This window comes from Bufo gargarizans, chromosome 4, assembly GCF_014858855.1.
Source record: "Bufo gargarizans isolate SCDJY-AF-19 chromosome 4, ASM1485885v1, whole genome shotgun sequence".
Classification (NCBI taxonomy): Eukaryota; Metazoa; Chordata; class Amphibia; order Anura; family Bufonidae; genus Bufo; species Bufo gargarizans.
This window is the reverse complement of record NC_058083.1, coordinates 187,295,222-187,322,835: the sequence shown is the minus strand read 5'-3', so window position 1 is coordinate 187,322,835 and position 27,614 is coordinate 187,295,222. Positions and strand designations below refer to the sequence as shown.

At 43.3% G+C, this 27,614-nt stretch overlaps 1 protein-coding gene across 1 annotated transcript in view; it reads left to right on the top strand.

Annotated features, from left to right (window-relative positions):
• The window catches only part of MCCC1 (methylcrotonyl-CoA carboxylase subunit 1), a 67,693-nt gene extending 42,402 nt beyond the window's left edge, over positions 1-25,291 (top strand). Inside the window, exons 11-19 of the mRNA XM_044290827.1 lie at positions 1,112-1,295; positions 1,762-1,871; positions 9,783-9,999; positions 10,734-10,820; positions 17,429-17,478; positions 20,331-20,468; positions 21,918-22,025; positions 22,385-22,456; positions 24,000-25,291. Of these exons, the coding sequence (XP_044146762.1) occupies positions 1,112-1,295; positions 1,762-1,871; positions 9,783-9,999; positions 10,734-10,820; positions 17,429-17,478; positions 20,331-20,468; positions 21,918-22,025; positions 22,385-22,456; positions 24,000-24,116 (1,083 nt within the window). The 3' untranslated portion in view covers positions 24,117-25,291. The remainder of the gene's footprint in view (positions 1-1,111; positions 1,296-1,761; positions 1,872-9,782; positions 10,000-10,733; positions 10,821-17,428; positions 17,479-20,330; positions 20,469-21,917; positions 22,026-22,384; positions 22,457-23,999) is intronic.
• The last annotated feature ends 2,323 nt before the right edge of the window (positions 25,292-27,614 follow it).

Below are 27,614 nucleotides of genomic sequence, written 5' to 3'. Positions count from 1 at the left end.
CCAATCCAAAGCAGATGCACCTTCGGCTAAGCCCTACAGCCGTGTGTATGGAGTCGAGAGTAATAGCTGTCAGTCCATTGAGCGTTCAGCTGACAGCTATCTGATGTGTATGGCCAACCTTAGGTGGTCCTTAGAACTATTCTCTCTAGATATCTCCTCCTACTTGTGACTTACTCCATACTTGCCCTTTGGTTGACTCCTCCTTGATAAAGATTAGTTTATTACATTAGTACATCTGTATGGCCTTGTAGCCTATCAGTCAGAAGTCAGAAAATTTAAAGTGGACTCTACACCTATAGAACCTCAGGAAATGGAAGGTGGAGGTAAGTTACACACTAGGATCTAGGAATAGATGAGTTACAGTCTCATTACTGTGAACCATTTCAGCAATGCTCATTCACCAAGGGGTCTGCACCTTAAAGAGTATCTGTCAGCAGATTTGTACCTATAAAACTGGCTGACCTGTTACATGGGCGCTTGGCAGTTGAAGGCATCTGTGTTGGTTTTGTTTTCATATGTGCCTGCATTAAAAATGAAATTTTAATGTATACAAATGGTGGCGTTGCCATTAGGCTTAGAGGCTCTGCTCTCTCTGCAACTGCTGTGCCCTCTGTGCTTTGATTGACAGGGCCGGGTGCGATTACTTTTGCTCTGCCTGGCATTGTGAATCAAAGTACAGGGGGCACAGCAGTCTAGGAGTAATGGCAACATTCCCATTGCTCCGACAGGCACATATGAACATGGGACCAACACAGATGCCTTCAGCGCACATGTAACAGGTCAGCCAGTTTCATAGGTACAAATCTCTGACAGATGCTCTTTAAGCTGCTTGTCCTCTTCAGTACTTGTGCTAGAAATGATTGCTTTAATGTATAGCAGAGTGTCCTGCTCATTTCATTCCGTTACAGTGAGGTGTAGACCTGTCCATTGTTATTGCATAGTGTTATGAATACTATTTGTTTTTTTCATTTAGTATTTCAGTTATTGGGGAATATAATTTAGATCTACTCATTATTTAATATCATATTATGTAGTATTAGGTACAATAAATCTAATATATTCACACCTCTGACGTTTCTACATGCATTTCATAATAATACTGTTTTTGCAGGTGGCCGCTGGGGAGAGGATCCCTTTGAATCAGGATGAAATCACCCTGAATGGTCATGCATTTGAGGCTAGAATATATGCTGAAGATCCCAATAATAACTTCATGCCAGGGGCTGGACCACTCCTCCATCTCTCCACACCACCAGCCGACAGTTCTACACGGATTGAGACTGGCGTTAGACAAGGTGATTTGTTTCTTAAATAGTTTATGTCCATTTTTTAAAAGATTACCAAAAAGTATAAAAGGCGTTTTCTGGGATATAGCATTGATGGCCTAGTATATACGGCAATGAGTGATCTGTGAGGACCCTACTGCTCCACACAGCAACATCAATGTCCTATTCAAGTGAATGGTGTGCAGTACAAGAGCAGCGCTGTGTCAGGTACTGCAGTGTCTTTGCCTCTTCTTTCTGCTGATTGGTGGGGTTCGGACCCGCACAGGTAACATACCATGGTTTATCCTTTAAACGGGCCATCAGTGTTATATGCTGGAAAATACTACAGCACATCACAAGCTAATACAATGCATTTACTGTATTGCATGTAAAACATGACATGATATCAGTGACATGGTAATGGAAATTCTGCTATTTGTACAGTTTATGCTGTGAGTCTTACTGTTCTGCTGTTTTCTGTGTTCCTAAATGAAAGGTGATGAAGTCTCTGTACACTATGATCCAATGATCGCTAAGTTAGTCGTGTGGGCAGAAGATCGGCAAGCAGCACTGACAAAATTACGGTTTTGCTTACAGCAGTACAATGTAAGTAAATAGCTTTCCCAAAAGATCATGGGAGCATATTGCATACTGTAATACATTAAAGCTGGGGCAGGCCATCAGTGTTTGAGCCTTGAATGAGCAGTACCTGGCGCAGCCTCCCATATGACGAGCCCGTGTAAAGAGTGAAGGTGCGCTGTGTGAAGAGTTATGGTATTTGCTTAAAGGGAACCTGTCATCAACTTTGTGCTGTCCATACTAACGGCAGAATAAAGTAGAGACGGGTGAGTTGATTTCAGCGGTCTGTCATTTATAAGTTAATAGTAAGTGGTTGCCGAGAATCATTGCAGCCTGGGCCTGGAAAAGAGTCCCGGCCACCTGAGAAGAGTCCTGGTTAGTCATGAATCCCTGCTCTCCTGCTGATGACTGACAGTCTTCTACCGAGTTTTCTCCTTTCTCTCTAGGAGAGAACTGCCAATCATCAGCAGATGGGTCAGAGCCGGAGATTATGTATAACCATGACTCTTTTCAGGTAGCTCTGACTCTTTTCAAGGCCTGGGCTGCAATGATTATGCTGCTGGTTCTCAGCAACCATATACTGTACTTTTAGCTGATGAGTGACACACCGCTGACATCAGCATTTCTGTCAGTACTTTATACTGCCCTCAGTGAGGTCAGCATGAAGGGTCCTAGGTTCGAATCCCACCAAGGACAACATCGGCATGGAGTGGGTTTCCTCCGGGTGCTCCGGTTTCCTCCCACACTCCAAAGACATACTGTAGATTGTAAGCCCCATTGGAGACATTCTGATGCTAATGTTTGTAAAGCACTGCGGAATATAACAGCGCTTTATAAGTTAGTAGAATAAAATAATAATAGTATGGTGCTGCCAGACTATTTAGCAAAGTGTATGCCTACCTATTGAGGTGATGGACAAGCATGTACAGAAATTCTCCCCACAGACATAGTGATCCTATGTTCACTGCAGAGCCACCATCAGAAAAGTATTTTTTTCCTGCTTGTCAGGCAAGGACCGGAACCTCTTCTGTAGCATGGTAGTATAGAGAAGACTCCTTCATACACACAAATTAAAAACTGTGAAAAACACCAACACAGTGGTGGTGACAGAATGGCAGGATAAGCATCATCAAGTGCAAAAAGTATTCTTAGGGAGGTACCATAAAGTGCAGATTCAAGAGTTCAAACAGGAGTATGATACACACAGCCTAATAGTATGGCTATGAAGAGTACAGATCAAATAACATGTGAAAGAAAAAAATATATAAACGATCCAGTATAGTACAAAGTATATAGGCAAATATCTATATAATACCAACCAAATTATTGTGTCCCTGCCTGAGGTCAGACCACCACCATGCTCCAGGGCGCGTGTTTCGCCGTCAGCTTTCTCAAGGGGTCAGAAATGGTAAATGGTGGTATTTGGAGAAAGTCTTGAGCAAATCTGTTAAAAAAACTTTGTTGTTAATGCTGTTTCCGTACAGCATTAAAATATACGGGCTCCATGTAGCCAAACTTCGTCTCGGACAAGGTTGCGCGAGACTTTGGTGAATTACTACGGTATTACTATCTGCGTATTTAAAAACATTTTAAAATAGGAATCTGAAGTCAGCTTTGCTACTGGCTGTTACCTCGGTACCAAAACCCACTTCGGATTCCTATTTGAGTAAAAAAATAATTTCTTCAGATAACTGGTTGGCTCACAGTTGAGACAGTCTATCTGTATACCCACAGTCAAAAGTAGCAATATCTGAAAATGGTTTTACTATAATAGGGAATCTAATATATGCCCAAGCATTGTTTAATATATCAATATATCACAATAAAAATCATAATAAAAATAATACAATAAATTAAAACCTAAGACGAATGTGATTCTGGTCCAATAATTAAAGGTTAATAAAATGTATTTACTTAATCTCTTGATAACAATTCTTAGGGTGAATGGGAATATACCCCGCTGCTTAATATGTAAGGGTTTCTTCTAGTGTGCACTACGTTTTTTGTTTTATAATAGTTTTTTCTCTTATTGTTCTATATGTTTACTGCAAGAATGCCTGTTTGCTTATTCCTGTCAACAAATTTAGCGGATATGTGAGAATGTTATCCTGGATTGCAGTGGCCTGCGTGCCATACTTGCTGTTGACAACCTTTATCGGTACTTCTTGCTTTTCAATAAAACCAGTATTGATTTAAAAAAAAAACATAAAAAAAGTTTATTTTATACAAGGAAAAATAAATTAAGAAAAATTTCTATGAAAAGTGGTAAAAAAAACACATGCTTCTATGGTATTGTGTTGTGTTCGCCACAACCCTTTCAATAAAGATAACATGTTATTTACACCGCCCCGTGAACAATGTAAAAAGATGAAAAAAATAAAGAAATTGTTCCTACCCCCAAAAAAAGAAATGTTAATCAGTACGACCCATGTGCCGCAAAATGGTATGAGTAAAACCACATCTTGTACAACAAGCTTGTATACAGCTACATTGCCGAAAAAATTAATAAGTTCTGACACTACAATGACTTAAAAAATTGTTTTCTCACTCGTATCATTGGGGGACACAGAAGACCATGGGTATAGCTGCTGCCACTAGGAGGAGACACTAAGCAAAAAAAAGGCTTGGTCCAACTCACCCCCTTGGTATGGAGAGGCTACTCAGCTCAAACATTGCACATGCATTAAAAAACAAACAGCTGCCCAATAAGCTCCGCCCCTGCCGTCTGCTTAACCCCTTCTTTGCCTCAGTACTACTGTGCTGAGGAAAGAGCTTACTGGGCTCTCTGCTGAGACTTACAGTGCTGCTTTTTAGTACAGATGGATGTGGGTGCAGTTTCCCGATCTCTGTTTTGTAAAAATTGAGCTAAAAAAAAAAATATATATATATATTTCTATATTTGTAACCCTTAGGTTCACACTTGAGCGTATTTGATACGCGCGGTTTACGCACATTTTTGTCGGACGTTTTCACAGCGCGTTTTTGGAAATAGGAAACGCGCGTTCTTGCGATTGACCACAGAGGCATCAGATAAAAAATAGAGGTGTTACACGCGACAATACACCCCAAAGAAGCTCCTGTACTTCTTTGGCGTAGGGCGTTTTACAGCGCGTTCGTACGCGCTTTAAAACGCGCAGGTGAGAACCATGCTCATAGGGAAACATGGGTTTTCGCCTGTTGAGCGCTTTACAGCGTGTAAGAACCGCTCGATACTGCACTCCCTGTAGCCTACCCTCCTGCTATAGGTGAAGTAGTTACACTACCACTGAGTCCTGTCACATTCCCTTCCCTCCTCAGGCAGAATATGTGCGCTAACCACTGGACCCTGTACATTCTGTAACATTACCCTCCCTCCATAGGTGGAGTAATTGCCCTTGCACTGGATACCATATGGCTTGTAGCATTACCCTCCTTCCATAGGGGGAGTATCTGCCCTTGCACTGGATACCGTACAACAGGCGGAGTGATTGCACTAATGCTGCATATCATCTGTCCTGTCGGTTTTCCCCCCTTATATAGGTGGTTTAGTTGCACTGCAGTTGCATACTGTAGATCCTGTAGCATTACCCTCCTTCTATAGAGTAATTGCACTATCACTGGATCCTGGACAGACTGTCGCATTAGCCTCCTTCCTTAGGTGGAGTATTGCACTTCCACCGGATACCATACGTCCGGTTGCATTAACCCCTCCGCAAGCGGAGTAATTACTCTCATACTGGATGTCATATGTCCTGTCGGCTTTCCCCCTTCTATTAGGGGACTAGTTGCACCGCAATTGTGTGCTAGAGATCCTGTAGCATTACCCTCCCTCCCCCCATTGACGGAGTAGTTGCACAACCAGTAGTGCTTGCACTGCCAGGGGACATTTTTTCGGCTCCCCTCTTTCCGTCAACGGAGTAATTCCACTACCACTGGAAACTGTTCCTCCTATTACATTATCAGTCTTTCTTGGGTAGAGTAATTGCTTTAACATTGTCTACCGTGACTACTCTAGTTTGTTCCTTGTTGCATGGCATCCCGTTCCATGGGTGGCCTATTGGCTAGACACATACAATTGCCTTATCTCCTGTCATAGGTGGTATTTTGGCAGTACTGCTGGATACTGTGACTGCTTCACACTACCCCCTTCCTCAGGCTCAGGTAGTCTTAGTTTAGATTGGTTGCTGGCGCCTACGTGGCAGCCTCTGTCTTCCAGGTCGGCCTGTAGCTCTTGCAGGCTGTTGGTATACCTCATACCTTTCCGCGTGCCTTGAGTCCCTGTGAGGGGCAATCTCATTTTGTTGACTGTCATTGGCACGCCCGGCGTCCACACTCCTTCCGTAGGTGGAACTTCTGCTCTGATTGCCAGTTTTCTTCCTTCTCAGGTGGAGTGTTGCGCTAGCACCAATTCTTGGTGGCTTTTGCTGTTGTCCTCATTTTCAGTTGGAATCTTTCCTCTGACCCTAGATAGCCATAGTTGTTGCTATCACCTTCCCCCTGTGAGGCAGTCTTTGCACTGCCCATAGATATTCTGGCTACTCCAGTTACATGGCTACTGCTGCGTAAATCCTTCCCAGGTGGAATTTTTGCGTTCATCCTTCAACTGCTGTTTACATGACGCATGGGCGGGAGACACTACATTTATGGTTTTCTCTTCATCCCCTTCCTCCATGTTGAGTATCGGCCCTGGCATTCCGGCGGTATCTACACAGCATTCCCTCGTCTAGGTGTGGTGCCTTCTCGCTAGTTGTAGTTGTGATCGTGTCTACATTTCCTTCTTCCACAGGGGGCACTTTGCTTATATTCTGCCTTTACACGCTGCAGCTGAGGGGTTTGCTCACCTACCGATTTTCTATAGCGCTGGCTTTAGCGCCTTGTTCCCTTTACATGTACCACATTGCCTCTACAATCTACTACAGTGAGAGCATCAGCCTTCCCTCCATGTGGAGTTTGGGTATGCACTTATTCAGTTTGCATATGTGAGTTGTCTACATGGCTCCTCTCACGGGGTTGAGCGGTCGTACTGCCCTTGTTGTCACCCCTAAGTTCTGGTTTTCTACTAAGCTGCATCGGCTGCTTCTACTTCTCCCCTTCCGCAAGGTGAGTAGTTGCGCTCCCCCACATACTGTTACTTCCTGCTCGGCCAGTGTTCATATTAGGTTCTCATATGCCCCCTTTCTGCTGTGGGGTGCCTGCCTGTGTTGGTTCTGTTACCAGTTTTTTTTCTGGGACTTTGTGGCGTTCAGCGTCCACCCTCCCTTCCTGGCACAATATTTGTCCTATCTCTGGTTCCTGTCTGCAGCTTCCGATTAGGTCTGCCAGTTCAGGCTGCCTTCCGTGGAGTATCAGACGGCTTCTCTCCTCTCTTGTTCTGGAATTTTTTCTTGTGGGCCATTCTCATGCCAGACTTCCAGGTTCTCTAGCCCTGACTTGTTCGTCATGTTCCCGCTGGAGTGTTCTTCTCTTCTGGCAGTCCGGTATGGTGTGTGTGGCCTTTGCCTTCGGGCATCCATACTTCTTCCCCCATGGGGGGCAAGTTTTGTCACATCTGCAGTTCTTTGGCCCTTGATATCCAGACGCCATATTCAGTTCTGTGTGATGAAATCAGGCGGCACAGCGTGCTGGTTAAGGGGTGCTCTGTTTGTGTGGATGCAATCCCAAAATCAGAAAAATTAAAGAAAACCGGCACTCCCAAAAATCTTTGCTGGTGATAGATTTATTGGTCACTCATATTAGGGTGACGCGCGGCGTTTCGGCACTCACAGGTTCCTTTTTCAAGCAAGAAGTGAGCAGCAATAGGAGTGGAAGAATATACAAACAAAACAGGTTTAAATAACCCACCCCTGGTCATGTGATGATGACATCACGTTGCCGGGGAGACGCATAAACAACAATGTGAGTGAACGCCTCCTGTTGAGTCTTCACAGAGGTCACACCCTGGAAAGTAAATTTCAGTTGCACTGTGAAGAGAAACATTGTTGCAAGTAAGTGACACAAATTGTGCATATGAACATATCCTGCATATATACTATACATATATTGCAACAATGTGCAACCAACAGAGAGAGAGAGAGAGGCGAAAAAGAGGACTAAGCGGTCTTATAAAAAAAATCTTATAAGAAGCTGTTGATCGCATAGTCCCGGTTTAACCCTTTAGGAGCCAGTGTCTGTAGCCGATGGATCCAGAAAGCCTCGCGTCTGAGTAACATTTCTATACGGTTCCCACCCTGTCTAGGTAAAATGACTTCACCAATGATCTGAAACCGAAGTTATGAGGCATTGTGTCGCTGCTGGTGAAAGTGTTGAGGAATGGGGAGTAATAAATTCTCATTGCGTATGGTAGATTTGTGTTTACCAAAGCGTTCCTTCATGCGCATGCTGGTCTCACCCACATAACACAGACCGCAGGGGCACTTCAACATGCCTCACAACTTCGGTTTCAGATCATTAAAGAAGTCATTTTACCTAGACTGGGTGGGAACCGTATAGAAATGTTACTCAGACGCAAGGCTTTCTGCATCCCTCGGCTACAGACACTGGCTCCTAAAGGGTTAAACCGGGACTATGCGATCAACAGCTTCTTATAAGATTTTTTATAAGACCGTTTAGTCCTCTTTTTTGCCTCTCTCTCTCTCTCTTGTTGGTTGCACATTGTTGCAATATATAGCAATTAATGAATGTTGCTAGCAGGATATGTTCATATGCACAATTTGTGTCACTTACTTGCAACAATGTTTCTCTTCACAGTGCAACTGAAATTTACTTTCCAGGGTGTGACCTCTGTGAAGACTCAACGTTGTTGTTTGTGTCTCCCCGGCAACGTGATGTCATCATCACATGACCAGGGGTGGGTTATTTAAACCTGTTTTGTTTGTATGTTCTTCCACTCATATTGCTGCTCACTTCTTGTTTGAAAAAGGCACCTGTTAGTGCCGAAACGCCGCGCGTCACCCTAATTTGAGTGACCAATAAATCTATCACCAGCAAAGATTTTTGGGAGTGCCAGTTTTCTTAAATTTTTCTGCCATATTCAGTTCGTCTTCTTCCTCTGGATATAGGCTACGTATTTCTCTTCTGTATCTTCCGCAATCGCCCCGTTGCTTTTGGTGACTGTCTTGTCTTCATTCTTGTCCACCTTGTGGATATTCTGTGTGCTCTCCACATCTTCTGAAGTCTCCTATGCCGTGACTTATATTCTCTGGGCTGTTCTTTCTTCTGCCCAGCCGGAGCCTCTGCGTATTCAGCCGCTCTCTGGCTGGCCTTCCGGGAATGGGTTTTCCTGTCCCTTTTCAGGGTTCCTGGTGTGTCTTTCCCCCGCAATTACTGTTGCCTCCTAGTGGTAGCAGCTATACCCATGGTCTTCTGTGTCCCCCAATGAACTGAGCGAGAAAAGGATTTTACAGGTAAGCATAAAAAATCTTATTTTGCATGAGCCATGCTACTATTGTGCAAACGTAATAAAACTATACATATTTGATATCGTCATCATCGTACTGACCCATGCAATAAAAGTAAAATGCTATTAGTGTCACACGGTGAATGTCATAAGTTTAAAGTGCAAAAAACTATAGCTTTTTCCCCCATTACTGCACTCCAGAAACTTCTAGAAGTTAATCTGTTAGGCTTCTTTCACATTAGCATTAGGTGTTCCGACCCACTGCGGTTTTTGCCTGGCCACCTCTCGGCATGTTTACTGTGCTGCGGCCGCATCTCTCGCCCGTATAGTTATGGGGCGGGAGTAGACTTCCAGCAGCACACGTGTGCAGGCGCCAGCACATCATCCTGTGTAAGCAGGGCAAGTGCTGCTGACAGATAAAAACTGTATGGGGGACGAACGTATTCATATAGAATGGTTTTATCCCTGCTATTAATTTGTTCTTGGCTTTGGTTATATATTCCTGATTAGCTGCTTATTTTTTTTTTAACAATAATTGTTTTTCTCTTTTTTTTTTTTTTCAGATTGTGGGTTTGAGCACCAATATCGATTTTCTTCTCAGTCTCTCTGGACACTCGGCGTTTGAAGCAGGGGATGTACATACTAATTTTATCCCCCAGCATTATAAAGAACTGTTTCCTCCTAAGAAAGGGACCTCCACTGAGATGCTGTGCCAGGCTGCACTAGGTCTTATTCTGAAGGAGCAGCTATTAACCAAAGAGTTTAATCTGCAGTGGGAAGGTTTGTCTTCAGCTGTTCCTTTTTTATTTATTTTGAGATTACACAGTTTGCTAAGAAATGATTGTATATTTTATAGCCCGGCGGGTCCTACGCTAAGCCTACCTAAGCCGTTGGGCTTCCATGTTCAGGAGCGCAGAAGCCGCACATATGGTGTGCTGCTCCTAGTCATATTTACAAGTGATCCACTGGACCCAGGAAGTCAAGTATTACGGTTTCAATAGTCTGGGACTATAAATCCTGTTTCTGCTCCTAGTCACCTCCATGTGCATTAGCGTAGGACCCGCCTGACCTGAGACCACCTTGGCGTTCGGTAGGCGGGCTTAGATGTGTTTTGATCAAAATATATTGACTAAGTGTCTCAGATATTATCATATCAGAGTGAGGACTTTGTCCATATATAGTGCTTGCATCTACTTTACTAAGTGCATTATTATCTTATTTCTGTGGTTTTCTTCTATATTGTCTAGCCCCCCTCCACCATGGCTACGGCCAGCATGCTTTTCAGTAGGATATGATTCAGCACAGAGGTATATAGAATTTGCCCCTTCTAGGTTGATACCACTGGAGTCTGACAGCTGGATTGGCTTACACTGCCACCAATCTCTGGATGTTTCCAGTCTGATTTTGGTCTTATCATTGGTTAGTTGGCAATATCTGATGCCACATAGACTAATAGTTTTTCTTCAACATTCTTTAAATGATAATTAACATTCTTAATTTTTTTTCTTCTGTAGATAGATCCTCTCCATTTGCATCCAGCACTGGTAGACGAATGAATTTTCTCTATACCAGGAACCTTTCCTTGATGGACGGAGAAAACAGTAAGTGTCTTGTATGTGGGTATGCACAATTGTTTATATTTATCTATGTATGCTGAAATTCCTGTTTCAAATCAGGGGATCAACCTGTTATAAAGAATAGATGATTACACACCGGACAGATCCAGTGCCACTGCTCTGTTTTCCCAGCTACAGCAGTGGCTATGTGTTGTCAACTTGGCCTCACCTCTGCAGCTGCGAAAACTAAGCCATGCCAGGAGAACTGGAGCAGCGGTGGCAGGTCTGTCAGGTAAGTAATCATCTATTCTTTATTGCATCATAGAGATGGCGCTGGCTCAGAAGCTGTTGCTGCACCATCGCATGCGGGTTCCAGCTGAGTTATACCTTAGACATCCCATTCTGATTGCTAGGATCGGAGACAACTCCAATTCCTGTAGTTTAAGTTCTGAGATGCTGCAGTAAATAGCGACTGCAGCATCTGAGTAGAAATACAGAAGGAGGGAGCTCCTTCTGGGCTTTTATCGGCACCCTGTGAATGCAATCGATGGGTGATGAGTACTAGGCATAGTAGCAGGGAGCCTTCTGAAGGGTCTCAGGCCTGCCATGTCCCAGCTGTTATTACATCCTGCCTCTGTCAGAATGACTAGGCACTTTAATATAGGAGTATAGTATACTATAGTATGTCCATGTCCATTAAGTGGTTATAGGTACTTTTCCCTTGCAAGTAAGTTTTATTAGCTATATTATAATCTATGAATGCCTGGTTTACCAGAATATCTGACACTTGTCTAGTTCCACTGATTAAAGGAATGTACTGGTATACTAAAAATCTTCTTTTGCTCAAACCTTTGTCCAGCGGTGACATTTTGTACACCTGCACATCACATTGTTGGTGACATGCAGGTGTACATAATGTGATCGCTGCAGCCAATCACTGTCCTCAGTGGTAGAGCATGTACCGGCACGTCCCTGCTGCACTATGTAATTAAGCAGTGGCCGGAGGACTGGATCAGCACTGCAGAATATGGTGCTGGGGAAAGGGGTGAGTATAAGATGATATTTTATTTTAGGCTATTGCAGGGCTTGCCTGAGGTTTTTAATTATCTTGGACAACCCCTTTAACCTTCTGCCGTCACACTAACGCCGAAAGGCGTCAATGCTGCGGCGCTGCCAGGTCACACTAACGCCGATTGGCGTCATCTCGCGTGAGCCGAGATTTCCTGTGAACGCGCGCACACAGGCGCGCGCGCTCACAGGAACGGAAGGTAAGCGAGTGGATCTCCAGCCTGCCAGCGGCGATCGCTCGCTGGCAGGCTGGAGATCCGAATTTTTTAACCCCTAACAGGTATATTAGACGCTGTTTTCATAACAGCGTCTAATATACCTCCTACCTGGTCCTCTGGTGGTCCCTTTTGTTAGGATCGACCACCAGAGGACTCAGGTAGGTCAGTACAGTCGCACCAAACACTACACTACACCCCCCCCCCCCCGTCACTTATTAACCCCTTATAAACCCCTGATCACCCCATATAAACTCCCTGATCACCCCCCTGTCATTGATCACCGCCCTGTCATTGATCACCCCCCCTGTCAGGCTCCGTTCAGACGTCCGTATGATTTTTACGGATCCATGGATCGGATCCGCAAAAAGCATACGGACGTCTGAATGGAGCCTTACAGGGGGGTGATCAATGACAGGCGGGTGATCACCCATATACACTCCCTGATCACCCCCTGTCATTGATCACTTCCCTGTAAGGCTCCATTCAGACGTCCGCATGATTTTTACGGATCCATGGATACATGGATCGGATCCGCAAAACACATGCGGACGTCTGAATGGAGCCTTACAGGGGGTGATCAATGACAGGCGGGTGATCACCCATATACACTCCCTGATCACCCCCCTGTCATTGATAACCCCCCTGTAAGGCTCCATTCAGACGTCCGCATGCGTTTTGTGGATCCGATCCATGGATCCGTAAAAAATCATGCGGATGTCTGAATGGAGCCTTACAGGGGGGGTGATCAGTGACAGGGGGGTGATTACCCTGATCACCCCCTGTCATTGATAACCCCCCTGTAAGGCTCCATTCAGACGTCAGCATGCGTTTTGTGGATCCGATCCATGGATCCGTAAAAAATCATGCGGATGTCTGAATGGAGCCTTACAGGGGGGGTGATCAGTGACAGGGGGGTGATTACCCTGATCACCCCCTGTCATTGATAACCCCCCTGTAAGGCTCCATTCAGACGTCAGCATGCGTTTTGTGCATCCGATCCATGGATCCGTAAAAAATCATGCGGATGTCTGAATGGAGCCTTACAGGGGGGTGATCAATGACAGGGGGGTGATCAATGACAGGCGGGTGATCACCCATATACACTCCCTGATCACCCCCTGTCATTGATCACCCCCCCTGTAAGGCTCCATTCAGACATCCGCATGATTTTTTACGGATCCATGGATACATGGATCGGATCCACAAAACACATGCGGATGTCTGAATGGAGCCTTACAGGGGGGGTGATCAGTGACAGGGGGGTGATCACCCTGATTACCCTGATCACCCCCTGTCATTGATAACCCCCCTGTAAGGCTCCATTCAGACGTCCGCATGCGTTTTGTGGATCCGATCCATGTATCCATGGATCCGTAAAAAATCATGCGGATGTCTGAATGGAGCCTTACAGGGGGGGTGATCAGTGACAGGGGGGTGATCACCCTGATTACCCTGATCACCCCCTGTCATTGATAACCCCCCTGTAAGGCTCCATTCAGACGTCCGCATGCGTTCTGTGGATCCGATACATGTATCCATGGATCCGTAAAAAATCATGCGGATGTCTGAATGGAGCTTTACAGGGGGGGTGATCAGTGACAGGGGGGTGATCACCCTGATTACCCTGATCACCCCCTGTCATTGATAACCCCCCTGTAAGGCTCCATTCAGACGTCCGCATGCGTTTTGTGGATCCGATCCATGTATCCATGGATCCGTAAAAAATCATGCGGATGTCTGAATGGAGCCTTACAGGGGGGGTGATCAGTGACAGGGGGGTGATCACCCTGATTACCCTGATCACCCCCTGTCATTGATAACCCCCCTGTAAGGCTCCATTCAGACGTCCGCATGCGTTCTGTGGATCCGATCCATGTATCCATGGATCCGTAAAAAATCATGCGGATGTCTGAATGGAGCTTTACAGGGGGGGTGATCAGTGACAGGGGGGTGATCACCCTGATTACCCTGATCACCCCCTGTCATTGATAACCCCCCTGTAAGGCTCCATTCAGACGTCCGCATGCGTTCTGTGGATCCGATACATGTATCCATGGATCCGTAAAAAATCATGCGGATGTCTGAATGGAGCCTTACAGGGGGGGGTGATCAGTGACAGGGGGGTGATCAGGGAGTCTATATGGGTGATCACCCCCCTGTCATTGATCACCCCCCTGTCATTGATAACCCCCCCCCCCCCCCCCCGGTAAGGCTCCATTCAGACAATTTTTTTTGGCACAAGTTATCGGAAATTTTTTATTTGTTTTTGTTTTTTCTTACAAAGTCTCATATTCCACTAACTTGTGTCAAAAAATAAAATCTCACATGGACGCACCATACCCCTCACGGAATCCAAATGCGTAAACATTTTTAGACATTTATATTCCAGACTTCTTCTCACGCTTTAGGGCCCCTAAAAAGCCAGGGCAGTATAAATACCCCACATGTGACCCCATTTCGGAAAGAAGACACCCCAAGGTATTCCGTGAGGGGCATATTGAGTCCATGAAAGATTGAAATTTTTGTCCTAAGTTAGCGGAAAGTGAGACTTTGTGAGGAAAAAAACAAAAAAAAATCAATATCCGCTAACTTATGCAAAAAAAAAAAAAATTCTAGGAACTCGCCAGGCCCCTCATTGAATACCTTGGGGTGTCTTCTTTCCAAAGTGGGGTCACATGTGGGGTATTTATACTGCCCTGGCTTTTTAGGGGCCCGAAAGTGTGAGAAGAAGTCTGGGATCCAAATGTCTAAAAATGCCCTCCTAAAAGGAATTTGGGCCCCTTTGCGCATCTAGGCTGCAAAAAAGTGTCACACATGTGGTATCGCCGTACTCAGGAGAAGTTGGGCAATGTGTTTTGGGGTGTCATTTTACATATACCCATGCTGGGTGAGAAAAATATCTTGGTCAAATGCCAACTTTGTATAAAAAAATGGGAAAAGTTGTCTTTTGCCAAGATATTTCTCTCACCCAGCATGGGTATATGTAAAATGACACCCCAAAACACATTCCCCAACTTCTCCTGAGTACGGCGATACCACATGTGTGACACTTTTTTGCTGCCAAGGTGGGCAAAGGGGCACATATTGCAAAGTGCACCTTTCGGATTTCACCGGCCATTTTTTACAGATTTTGATTGCAAGGTACTTCTTACACATTTGGGCCCCTAAATTGCCAGGGCAGTATAACTACGCCACAAGTGACCCCATTTTGGAAAGAAGACACCCCAAGGTATTCCGTGAGGGGCACGGCGAGTTCCTAGAATTTTTTATTTTTTGTCACAAGTTAGCGGAAAATGATGATTTTTCTTTTTTTTTCTTTTTTCCTTACAAAGTCTCATATTCCACTAACTTGCGACAAAAAATAAAAAATTCTAGGAACTCGCCATGCCCCTCACGGAATACCTTGGGGTGTCTTCTTTCCAAAATTGGGTCACTTGTGGCGTAGTTATACTGCCCTGGCAATTTAGGGGCCCAAATGTGTGAGAAGTACCTTGCAATCAAAATGTGTAAAAAATGGCCTGCAAAATCTGAAAGGTGCACTTTGGAATATGTGCCCCTTTGCCCACCTTGGCTGCAAAAAAGTGTCACACATCTGGTATCGCCGTACTCAGGAGAAGTTGGGCAATGTGTTTTGGGGTGTCATTTTACATATACCCATGCTGGGTGAGAGAAATATCTTGGCAAAAGACAACTTTTCCCATTTTTTTATACAAAGTTGGCATTTGACCAAGATATTTTTGTCACCCAGCATGGGTATATGTAAAATGACACCCCAAAACACATTCCCCAACTTCTCCTGAGTACGGCGATACCAGATGTGTGACACTTTTTTGCAGCCAAGGTGGGCAAAGGGGCACATATTCCAAAGTGCACCTTTTGGATTTCACCGGTCATTTTTTACACATTTTGATTGCAAAGTTCTTCTCACACATTTGGGCCCCTAAATTGCCAGGGCAGTATAACTACCCCACAAGTGACCCCATTTTGGAAAGAAGACACCCCAAGGTATTCCGTGAGGGGCATGGCAAGTTTTTAGAATTTTTATTTTTTGTCGCAAGTTAGTGGAATATGAGACTTTGTAAGAAAAAAAATAAAAATAAAAATCATCATCATTTTCCGCTAACTTGTGACAAAAAATAAAAAGTTCTATGAACTCACTATGCCCATCAGCGAATACCTTAGGGTGTCTACTTTCCGAAATGGGGTCATTTGTGGGGTTTTTCTACTGTTTGGGCATTGTAGAACCTCAGGAAACATGACAGGTGCTCAGAAAGTCAGAGCTGTTTCAAAAAGCGGAAATTCACATTTTTGTACCATAGTTTGCAAATGCTATAACTTTTACCCAAACCATTTTTTTTTTTGCCCAAACATTTTTTTTTTATCAAAGACATGTAGAACAATAAATTTGGCGAAAAATGTATATATGGATGTCGTTTTTTTTGCAAAATTTTACAGCTGAAAGTGAAAAATGTCATTTTTTTGCAAAAAAATCGTTAAATTTCGATTAATAACAAAAAAAGTAAAAATGTCAGCGGCAATAAAATACCACCAAATGAAAGCTCCATTAGTGAGAAGAAAAGGAGGTAAAATTCATTTGGGTGGTAAGTTGCATGACCGTGCAATAAACCGCTAAAGTTGTGGAGTGCCGATTTGTAAAAAAGGGCCTGGTCACTAGGGGGGTATAAACCTGTGGTCCTTAAGTGGTTAATTGAAATCGTGAGCAAAAAAAAACCTATTAATATTACATGTTCAGATATAGTGCTAAGAATTGTACTGATTGGGGCAGACTAGCATAATTTTCATGTTGGGCGCTGCATAAATTGTAGGATGCATGCGGCCAGCTATGTGGACCGCAGATAAATATAGTCCTGTGCATGAGGCCTAAGATCAAAGGAGAGAAGATGATTAATGGTCTTTTTACATGGGCAGATATCCTGCTCGTATTGAGTGCTGATCCATCAGATAGCAAGTCGGCTGGTGTTTAAGTTGGTTCACATGCATTTTCTTTATTGTCAGCAGCACATCTCCGTTTAGACAAGGCAATGTGCTGCCGTCAAACAATGATTTTGATGTCCACATACAAGATGCAGTGAACAGCATGGGAGTGTTTGCTGGTTTGCCGCCTGATCAGAGGTTATGGTTACACAGGCCAGTGATCTGGAACTAATGTTTGTACGAACAGTTATTCTCCCATTTAAGGGAGGAATTGCTAGTTTTGAAAAAATGCTTTTATGTATTTTCTTAGTGCTCCTTTAAATTTCAACAGACTGTGTGTATTCATGATACCATTTGTTGGACCACTAAACTGAAACAAAAGACCTTCTGTGGGTATTGGAACTGTTAGTTATTATATATTGTCTTTTACAGAGGTGGACATGAAAATCACTTATAATAATGATGGATCATATGACATACAGGTAACTACAAAACGTGTTGTCTGTTTAACTGAAGAAGCATCCAGTATTCTATGTTTGATCCTGGGAAGCCATGTCTCTCCTGGGATTGTGTGCCTCAATACAAGAAAATATGGAATGATCCCTTCTACCCTTTAACCCATGACATTGTGGGAATTATATATTCTGTGAATCAGAATAAGACCACAGCACTCATCCACTAGCGGCTTTTATAGGTGCACGTCCCAGGTTGATTCCTTCCACCACAGAAATCTGTATATATCCTGTCTATTAAGTTTGAGACCGCACGGAATTATTTCAAAAACTCTGCTTTTATTCATTCAAATTTCAACACCAGTAGAACATCTATTACAACGTTTCGGGCCCAATTTTGGTGCCCTTCTTCAGGCTAAAAAAGATGAAGATGCACAATCAGAATACATAAAACATAATTCAGCACAATGAAAAAATTGAAAATGCACTTAATTACAAAGAAAAGAAAAAAATATTCTCGCATGAGTAGAACAAATATTCGTTTACATGATTGATAACTATGGCAGTAAATCATAATCAGAAAATGTAATACCATGATCAGCCTAAAATACTATGCAGAATTTCATTATAGTGATATACATGGTTGTGTAATAATATAACCTGATTCAATGACATTATGACATAATAAATAAAAGAAGGGGAGGAGAACAACAAAACAATGTCACGATTACATGGCCTAGTGATATTGAGATATATAAAAGGTCAAGTACTATCAAATTATCACAGGGCTAAACATGATACAAATTAGGGATCAAGTATCAGGAGGAAAAAATTGACCCCAGGACCAAATGCACTTGAGTACACATATATAGCTACAAGGCAAATGTCCAACTGCTTATTATATAGAATTTTATTTCCTAAGTGATCTCACAATATCTGGAGCCGAAATCCTGGGTTAATATACCCATCAGCAAGTGACAGAAAGAGCCGTTAGGATGCAGTGAAATAAACATCACACGAACTTCATAGAAAATGTTAGTCAAAAGTCACTGAAGACTAGCATATATAGTGAGCATACCTAGCGATCATGAATCTGTAATAAAGCTTATAAAAAGTAAATATAGCTACCTGTGTCTGAGGAGTTCGGATTCATGGCGTGCACGCTGTGGGTTTATAAAGGAAGTCCCCAATTGACCGGCATCGTGCCGAAATACATGACCCGCCCCCATTGGGCGTAATTATCCTAATACAGCTGCAGCGGCGGCCCGCTCCGGCCCTGACCGACGTTGGGCACCATCTTGGATCCTACGCATGCGCGTGGTTTGGAATAGAATCTGCTGCCATGTTGGATAATGGCAAGCCCTCAAAATCAGGTAGTACATGAAATAATAAAGAAAAAGCAAAATCGCTATATAGCGCCCAAAGACTTTATAACTGAATGATACAAAATCATATAGAGAATAAAGAAGCAAAATATAAGTATTAGGCACCAGATTGTTTATAGATGTCCAACCTATATGAGTAATCCACGTACATTTAAAGGGGCAGAAACTAACCCCTAATGTCCCTAATTGTGTCGTTTTTTTTACAGTTATCTGGACTAATTATGTACTGCTCATACACATAATTAAGTAATATATCCTTGTTTTTGGTACATATATACTAGTTGTATAAAATTAATGTGTTTATATGGTCGCAACATCAGTCCTATACTAGATAGAGGCCCAATACCCATTAGTGATGTTAATTTATATCAAAGACATCTCTTATAATGGATGGTTGTGGTCCCCCTATAGAAGAAATGAATAATCACTATACCAAACCTAATCGTATCATGACCAAAAGACAGAAAACAGACTAAAAAGAAGAATAGTGAGAGAGGGTGAACAAAGCACATGAGCAGATCAGAACATATTGGCGATATGGGAAGTTATTCCCAAACGCCCATCAATACAATACCCTGATGTCGTACTAAGGACCTAGCTAGTACTTCTCGGGTGTGTCCACCCGGTGCTAGACATAAGCGCGGTTCTGAACAAAACAAACAAGACAAAAGTAGAACAAAAAGGAAGAAACCAAAAGATACTTTATTCCACTGCATCCTAACGGCTCTTTCTGTCACTTGCTGATGGGTATATTAACCCAGGATTTCGGCTCCAGATATTGTGAGATCACTTAGGAAATACAATTCTATATAATAAGCAGTTGGACATTTGCCTTGTAGCTATATCTGTGCATTTGGTACTGTAGCAATTTTTTCCTCCTGATACTGGATCCCTAATTTGTATCATGTTTAGCCCTGTGATATTTTGATAGTACTTGACCTTTTATATATCTCAATATCACTAGGCCATGTAATCGTGACATTGTTTTGTTGTTCTCCCCCTTTTTATTTTATTATGTCATTATATCATGTTATATTATTACACAACCATGTATATCACTATAATGAAATTCTGCATAGTATTTTAAGCTGATCATGGTATAACATTTTCTGATTATGATCTACTGCCATAGTTATCAATCATGTAAACGAATATTTGTTCTAATCATGCAAGAATTTTTTTTCCTTTTCCTTATAATTAAGGGCATTTTCATTTTTTTTTATTTAGTGATGGTTATGTTCTATGTATTCTGATTGTGCATTTTTATCTTTTTGTAGCCTGAAGAAGGGCATCAAAATTGGGCCCGAAACGTTGTAATAAATGTTCCACTGGTGTTGAAATTTGAATAAAAGCAGAGTTTTTGAAATCATTCCTTTTGGCGTGCTGTCTCAAACTTAATAAACAGAATTGTGGGAATTTTAAGCAACTATAGCTATTCATCTCATATAACTGTTTGACTGATGTTAATTTAAGGTTGTATTGTTTTTTTTGCCGCAGATTCATGATAGACTCTTGAACGTGTCTGGAGAACTCGTGACTGAGGGAAATGTAACCTATCTGAAAAGCTCAGTTGATGGAAAATTTTCTAAATCCAAGCTTATTATCATCGATCACAATATACATCTATTCTCTATGGTAACAGCTATATATTGGTTTTCTATTTGATTGGGACAAAGTTACATTGCCCAGAACAGGCGCTGCTAAATGTACAACGCTTCTGGGTATGGAGCAATGTAAGCAAGGAAGAGGCTACAGCGCTCGTCTGAATGCCATAGCCTCTTTAAACCGCTGCTCAAAGGGGATGCCAGGAGTCCGACCACCAATGTTCTGATATTGTCTATCCTAAGGATAGGCCGTCATATTATTATCGCAAAAAAAAACTTTTTTTAACACTGTTATAAATTGATAGATAGCCAAGATATCCAATTTAGATATTCTAGACATCTAATTTATTTCTCCACCTTCCCCAAAAAAAAAAAAAACTGGAGTGTGCAATACAGGGACTCCTGTCAAGGCATCCTCTGTTCATATTTAAGTAAAGTGTAAGGACTGAATTTAAAGGGAAGATGTCGGCTGCACTATGCTGTCCTCACTGAGGGCAGCGTGGTGTAGGGACAGACCCACTGATTTCAGTGCTCTGTACTTTGTGTATTGACCCATTGAAGCTTGCAGTGCACCACAGATGAGTAGGATGCAGCTCACTGGCCCCAGCTTGGGACAGTGGTTGAAAAGTTTCTTTCCTGTGCACAACACTAAAGAGACCTGATGGTGGGGGCACAGAGCAGCATCGGAGTCTTCTCTCTTCGGCATGTCAGTAGTGACAGGCTTCGGCATGTCAGTACTCTAAAAGCACTGACTGCCATCACAGCAGTGACCAACCCATGAAATCAGCTGGTCTGTCACTACACTATGCTACCCTCAATGAAGACAGCATAGTGCAGGTGACAGTTTCCCTTTAAATACTGACAGCTGATTTCACCCTTTACCCCGGGAATACAGTGCTCAATAGGTTGGTGAAGACAAGGTATTGAGACTTAAAGGGGTTCTGCAGTTTGTTTAAACTGATGACCTATCCTCTGGACAGATCATCAGCATCTGACTGGCGGGGCTCCGACAACCGGGACCCCTGCCGATCAGATGTTTAAAAAGGCAGCGGCGCTCCAGCAGCGCCGTAGCCCTCTCACTATTTACTGCTGGCCCAGTGACGTCACGAATAGTATCAACTGCCCTGGGCGGGGCTTAGCTCCATTCAAGTGAACAGAGCTTAGCTCCGCCCAGGCAAGTTGATACTAGTCGTGGGCTAGTGTTAATATGGATCCGGCAGGCTGTTCCCCTGCCGGAACAGCCTTCCAATGCTAGTGTGAAAGTAGGCTTACTTCTGTGTGACTCTTTCTCTCATCAGAAATAACTGATTTCTGCCAGAAGTGACACAAACTGATCATAACTGATACTGAAAATAACATCCGTTTTTCTTTCTTTATTTTTCTTTTCTTCTGACGGATCAGAAGAATGGAAAGCTAAACAGTGATGTGAACTCAGCCTAATGGATATATACAGAACACTCTTTTTCTCTTCATCCTGCAGGACGGTAGTGTGCAGCTGGGTATACCTGTTCCAAAATATCTGTCAGAAGTGAGCACATCAGGGAGCCAAGGAGGGGCGATGGCTCCAATGACTGGAACTATAGAAAAGGTAATATCCCTTTTTATGTGTGTATATAGAGAATGTTACATGTAAGAAATATAGTGGCACTGGCTGAAGTGACTTGTATCCATCAGATTCTAGCACTGCATATTCTAGGTTCTATTGGACTTACTGTCCCTCTGAGGTATTTCTGGCAGCAAGAATACCACAGTCTGCAGCTCCTTTCTTTCGTCATTAAAGTCAGTAGGCGTCCATTTGGACTCAAGGGTATCCATGTGAAAATGGATGCGGCTAAGCATTGATGGCCACATTATACCTTGCAGACATGCCACAAATGTGAACAGAACTATACCGCGTGTCCAGCTTCTTTTTATGCCATGCATTTATTATATTCTGTCTATCTGCAGGTGTTTGTAAAAGCCGGTGATAAAGTAGAAGCTGGAGATCCTCTGATGGTCATGATTGCTATGAAAATGGAGGTAAATGTGACATGACCATCGGCTAAAACAGCTGAACAGTGTCGCCATCAAGGCTCACGTCAATGTAGTTATCTGTACTGAATGTCTTTCTTCATCCCTATGGGTATACATGTTGTGGTTTCTGACGCTGACACCTGTATGTTTGTGCTTTAGGGTTAGTAGTGACAATGGGCTTTTAGGGAAGGGTCTGTGATCCGTGTGTGTTCCCTGAGGAGTGTTTGAAAACAATCTGTGTACCTGTCACCTTTTAGTAAAAGTGTTAGCTTAGTTTTAAACCCATTCTAAAATGGCCAGGTTGCACGCATTATTAAAAAGGTTTTCAAATCCTATAAAATGTCCCCCAATATGCCCGGCCCCTTACATTGAATATACTTACCTGGCTCCCCGCACCGCTCCTGGTCCCCGCACCGCTGCTTCTCCCTGTGCGCTGATAAAAACATCTGGTGTCGGGGGGCGAGCAGCCAATGGCAGGCGGGGACAAGCCTCCCTAGCGTCACCCCCGATGCTAGGGAGGCTCGTCCCCGTCGCCACCTGCCATTGGCTGCTCCCACCCCCAACACCAGATGTTTTCATCCGTGCACAGAATATGTACCGCCCGTTCTGTGAAAATTGCGGTCCCCAATGGACGGACACCATCCGTGTGGCTACTGCAGATGGATGCAGACCCATCCATGATCCTTCCACACCGCAAAAAAACACGTTCTATTTTTTAGCGGTGCGGAGGCAAGGACATAAACCCCACAGAAGTACTCTGTAGTGCTTCCGTGGGGTTCCGTGCAGCCGTTTCACATCGCACCTTCTGGATCGGGACCCATTCAAGTGAATTGGTCCACATACGTAATGCAGTGCACAAATGGTCCGTGCCCGCTGTTTGCGGGCCACAATACGTGTTTTGTGTTTATGAGCCTTTAGAGATTGAACCAAGAACAATTGTAGGGCTAGCTCAGCTGAATGTAAATTATTGATCTGTTGTTCACGGGTTAGAAAAAGTACCTTTTATTCATATGCAAATGAGCAGTTAAGAGCACCTAGTATGGACCCAATCCACTCTGTGCACCCTTGCTTCTCCTTCCTCTGCCAACCCCTCCCTCTCCTTCTTGATTGACAGGGCCAGGAGAGATGACTATGCAGGAACCTGGCCCTTTCAGTCCAGGAGAGGGAGGGGCTGGCAGGGGAAGGGTGCATAGCGTGGATTGAGCAATTAGCTGCTCATTTGTATACGGTGATAGCCTCCCTTTAAAGGACTTGTCTCACAAAATATAAAATCATTACCTATCAGCAGTATAGATGATAAATGTATAAGTAGAACAGGGATCCCTGCACACTGCCGCTGAATTCAAGTCTATGGGACTGACAGAGATAGTCAAGTACAGCGCACTCCCAGTGACCATACCTTTATCACCTATCCTGTGGAGATAGTAAAGAATTAGTATGAAAGCTAGTTCAGTGTGCACTTCGTATGGCAGAAAATGTATGCACCCACCTGGGCGAGTAGAGACACAATTGCATTTGTTTTCTCTTAATATCTGTTTATTTCTCACAGCACACAATACGAGCACCCAAAGCTGGCACCATCAAAAAAGTTTACTTCAAAGAAGGCGTCCAAGCCAGCAGGCACGCTCCGCTTGTTGAGTTTGAAGAAGAAGCGGATTCAGAATGATTTCCATGAAATATCCTCTTGTGTTATTGCAAGATTTCTGACAATATTTGTTCTATGTGGCTGTTACTTTATGTTTTACAAACAGAAGACCAAGGAAGAAAAGGACTATTGATTTGTAACACTACCTGATTTTCTGATCTCAAGACGTCCGCTCAAGGCATGCAAAGAACACTCCAGGAAAAATCCTGATGTATCACGAGACTATCTTGGTCACGCATCACCTCATGGAGGCCTGCGCTAGGTAGAACACAGTGTATTCGTTTTATATACCAGCTGCCAAGCAGGAAATACAGTACCTTTCATGCTATATTCTGACATGCGTGCCTCACATCTGTCCTGATAGAGGACATCAACCATAGATTACTTCTCGATGGATTACTGCATTGAAGTGGCTTCCGATCGGCTGCTTGGTTCCCAACTTCCCATTGATAGAACAGAGTGCAGTGCAGAAAACGTGTGATATGCTTTAGGGAGTGATTACTGGATGTCTGTGGGGAAAGGGAATCTGTCACCCCGATTTTGGACTATTATCTACAGTAATACGTGAGTAGTACTGCAGATATGGAGTCCAGATCACTATTTTATATTTTCCTATTACCCTATTCTCCTGCTGTCAGTGCTCAGAGCTTCACTGAAATCCATTGTCCATTATGTAAGCACAGCAGTCTGGACTGTAATTTCAAGTGCTGGGGGGGGGGGGGGGGGCAGAAGCAAAATAAAAAATAGTGATCTGGACTTATCTGCAAATTTAGACATGTATTACTGTACATTATAGTCCAAAATCGAGGTGACAGATTCCTGTTGGCGCAAGTATGTGATTATTTTATGGTCGGTTCTACTAGTAATTTGTGTGGCATGCACAATGTAAGAGGCCATTCCATTTAGATCAGGGGTAGGCAACCTCCGGCACTGCAGCTGTTGCGGAACTACAACTCTCAGCATGCATACTTACGCTGCTCTTCTCTGAACTCTCATAGAAGTGAATGGAGGATGCTGGGAACTGTAGTTTCACAACAGCTGGGGTGCCGAAGGTTGCTGAGCCCTGATGCAGATGGTATTTCTAATTGGCCAACAGTATACAGGCAGTTCACCGTGAAATATTTGCCAAGTGGCACCTCTGCATAGGTACTAAGATTTTCCCAATAAAACAATGGAATTCCCTCTTTCAATTTCAATTTCTGTTACTGTTCATTAAATAAAAACAGAGGACATGTTGTGGCTAAATGGCAATCAGAAAGAGAAGAAATTGTATTACTGAGCAAACAAAAGTGCCAGGTTTCCAGCTGGATGAGATCTAGTTTTAAAGTGTTCCTCTGATAATAAATGAATTTCCCTAAATCATCACACTCCGAATTAACTGATGAAATCCATCTACAAAAAGAGAGATTAGGTTATGGTTGGCCATAGAAGTCTATGGTGAGGGCAGGGGACTTGCTATGATGTCTCCCATACACTGTACACACAGGGGATCTTCTTCCATGTCTCTCAGTGGCAGACAATCAGACCCAGCACCAGTATGGAGGACATTATATAGCAGTAATGAGCAGTGTAGCTGTGACTCCAACGTGGGGATGAGAGGAAATTTCCGAGCATCAGCAGCAGTGTCTGTCTCATTCTGCAGCAGCTCCTTGTTCCCTCTCCCAGGAATTCTGTTGGAAGCATTTATTTTGATATGTCAGTTAGGGCTCATGCACACGGCTGTAGCCGCTTTTGCGGTCTGCAAATTGCAGATCCACAGAACATGGATACCGGCCGTGTGCGTTCAGCTTTTTGTGGAATGGAATTTCCAGGCCTCTATAGAACTGTCAAGAATAGGACATGTTTTATTTATTTTTTGCGGGGCCATGGAACGGACATACGGATGTGGACAGCACGCGGTGTGGTCTCCTCATTTTTTGCGGCCCCATTAAAGTGAATGGGTCTGCATCCGAGCCGCAGAAAATGTGGAAAGGATGCGGACCAAAACCATGGTCGTGTGCATGAGTCCTAAAGGTGAGATGCATTTAGCATGTATACAGAGTGAAGAGTTTATGGAAAAGGGGCGGGGGTGGAAAGGCTCTCTGTCGAGGAAGCTATATTCGAAAGTTTCATTTCTTCGCTTGTACTATTCATTAATAGAAAGTTTTTTATATTTGGAGGTACACCTGTATATATCTGTCAGCATAACCTTGGCTCTGTACATGACAACATGGCGGGGAGTTCCTCATGGGGAATATTTGAAGCCAGTTTTGCTTGAGTCTCTGTTCTTGTACTTTATGCCATATTTTTCAAATGTCACGTTTGATAAATCTTTTTAAACACTTTTGTCTAGAAAAGCTACCCCAGTTCTCCTAATCCACCCTTCTACTGGAGTGAGATTGCAACTTTTTGTGCACTTAAATTATTTTTTTTTAACTCATTAACATAGCTAACCATACTCACTTACCCACCCATATTTCAAAACTGGAGTGAGTGTTGTAAAACTGCAAAAAGTCACAGAACTTTTGCGCAAGTGAGCCTAAAAAGTCACAAAAGCCTTATTTTGCCACTTTTTGAAGCCAGAATTGTATAGTGAAGTCATGATAAATCAGGGCCAATGAGTACACATAAGCCGGAGTTCATTATATAACTTTCCGTTTTTCTGATCTGTCAGAAACACACAGAAAAAAGACAGATCCATTATTTGGAGCTACAGTTATGATCAGTTTGTGTCACTGTCAATAGAATTTTCTTTACCAAGGAAGGATCCCGATCTCATCTGAATTTAAGGTGATAGGAGGCAATTCTTGTTCTTATATAAGAAGGAGACACACTGCATGGAGGGTTCACAGAATGTCCTGTCTTTATTCAGCTTCAAGTTATATACCCTTTTAAAGCCGAATGCGCACGGCCGTGAGCAGTCCATGGTAACATGGCCTGGATTCCTGCTGAGAGCACTAGCGCACAGGCGTCATTGGTTGCTATGACGCCGTGCGCTTCATGCCGCCGCTGCACTACAGTAATACACTTGTATAGATCATACTAGTGTATTACTGTAGTGCAGCGGCGGCATGAAGTGCACGGCGTCATAGCAACCAATGACGCCTGTGCGCTCCTGCTCTCAGCAGGAATCCAGGCCGTGCTACAACGGACCTCTCACAGCTGTGAAACACGGCCGTGTGCAATTGGCATAAGGCATAGCGGAACTGGTTTAAACCGGCTTTAACAGCCAATTAGGGACATATATGGACAAAACTACAACACTAGGGGCTTTATTCAGTAGGGTGGCTGGAACAAAATGTGTTGTTTCAGATGTCTATATTTATGCTTATCTCCAGTTACAGAGGGATAATGATATACAGTGGCGATCAAAATTAGAGAACAATTTATGAACACTTGATTTTTTCAGAAATAATGTAATCTACATTGATCATTATTTGAAGGATTTTTTGTAAGGGGTACACCATGCCATTAGAACAGTGTTTTTTTCAAAATAACCAAAGTATATCAACATAAAACTTAGCTTTCAAAAAACCTGAT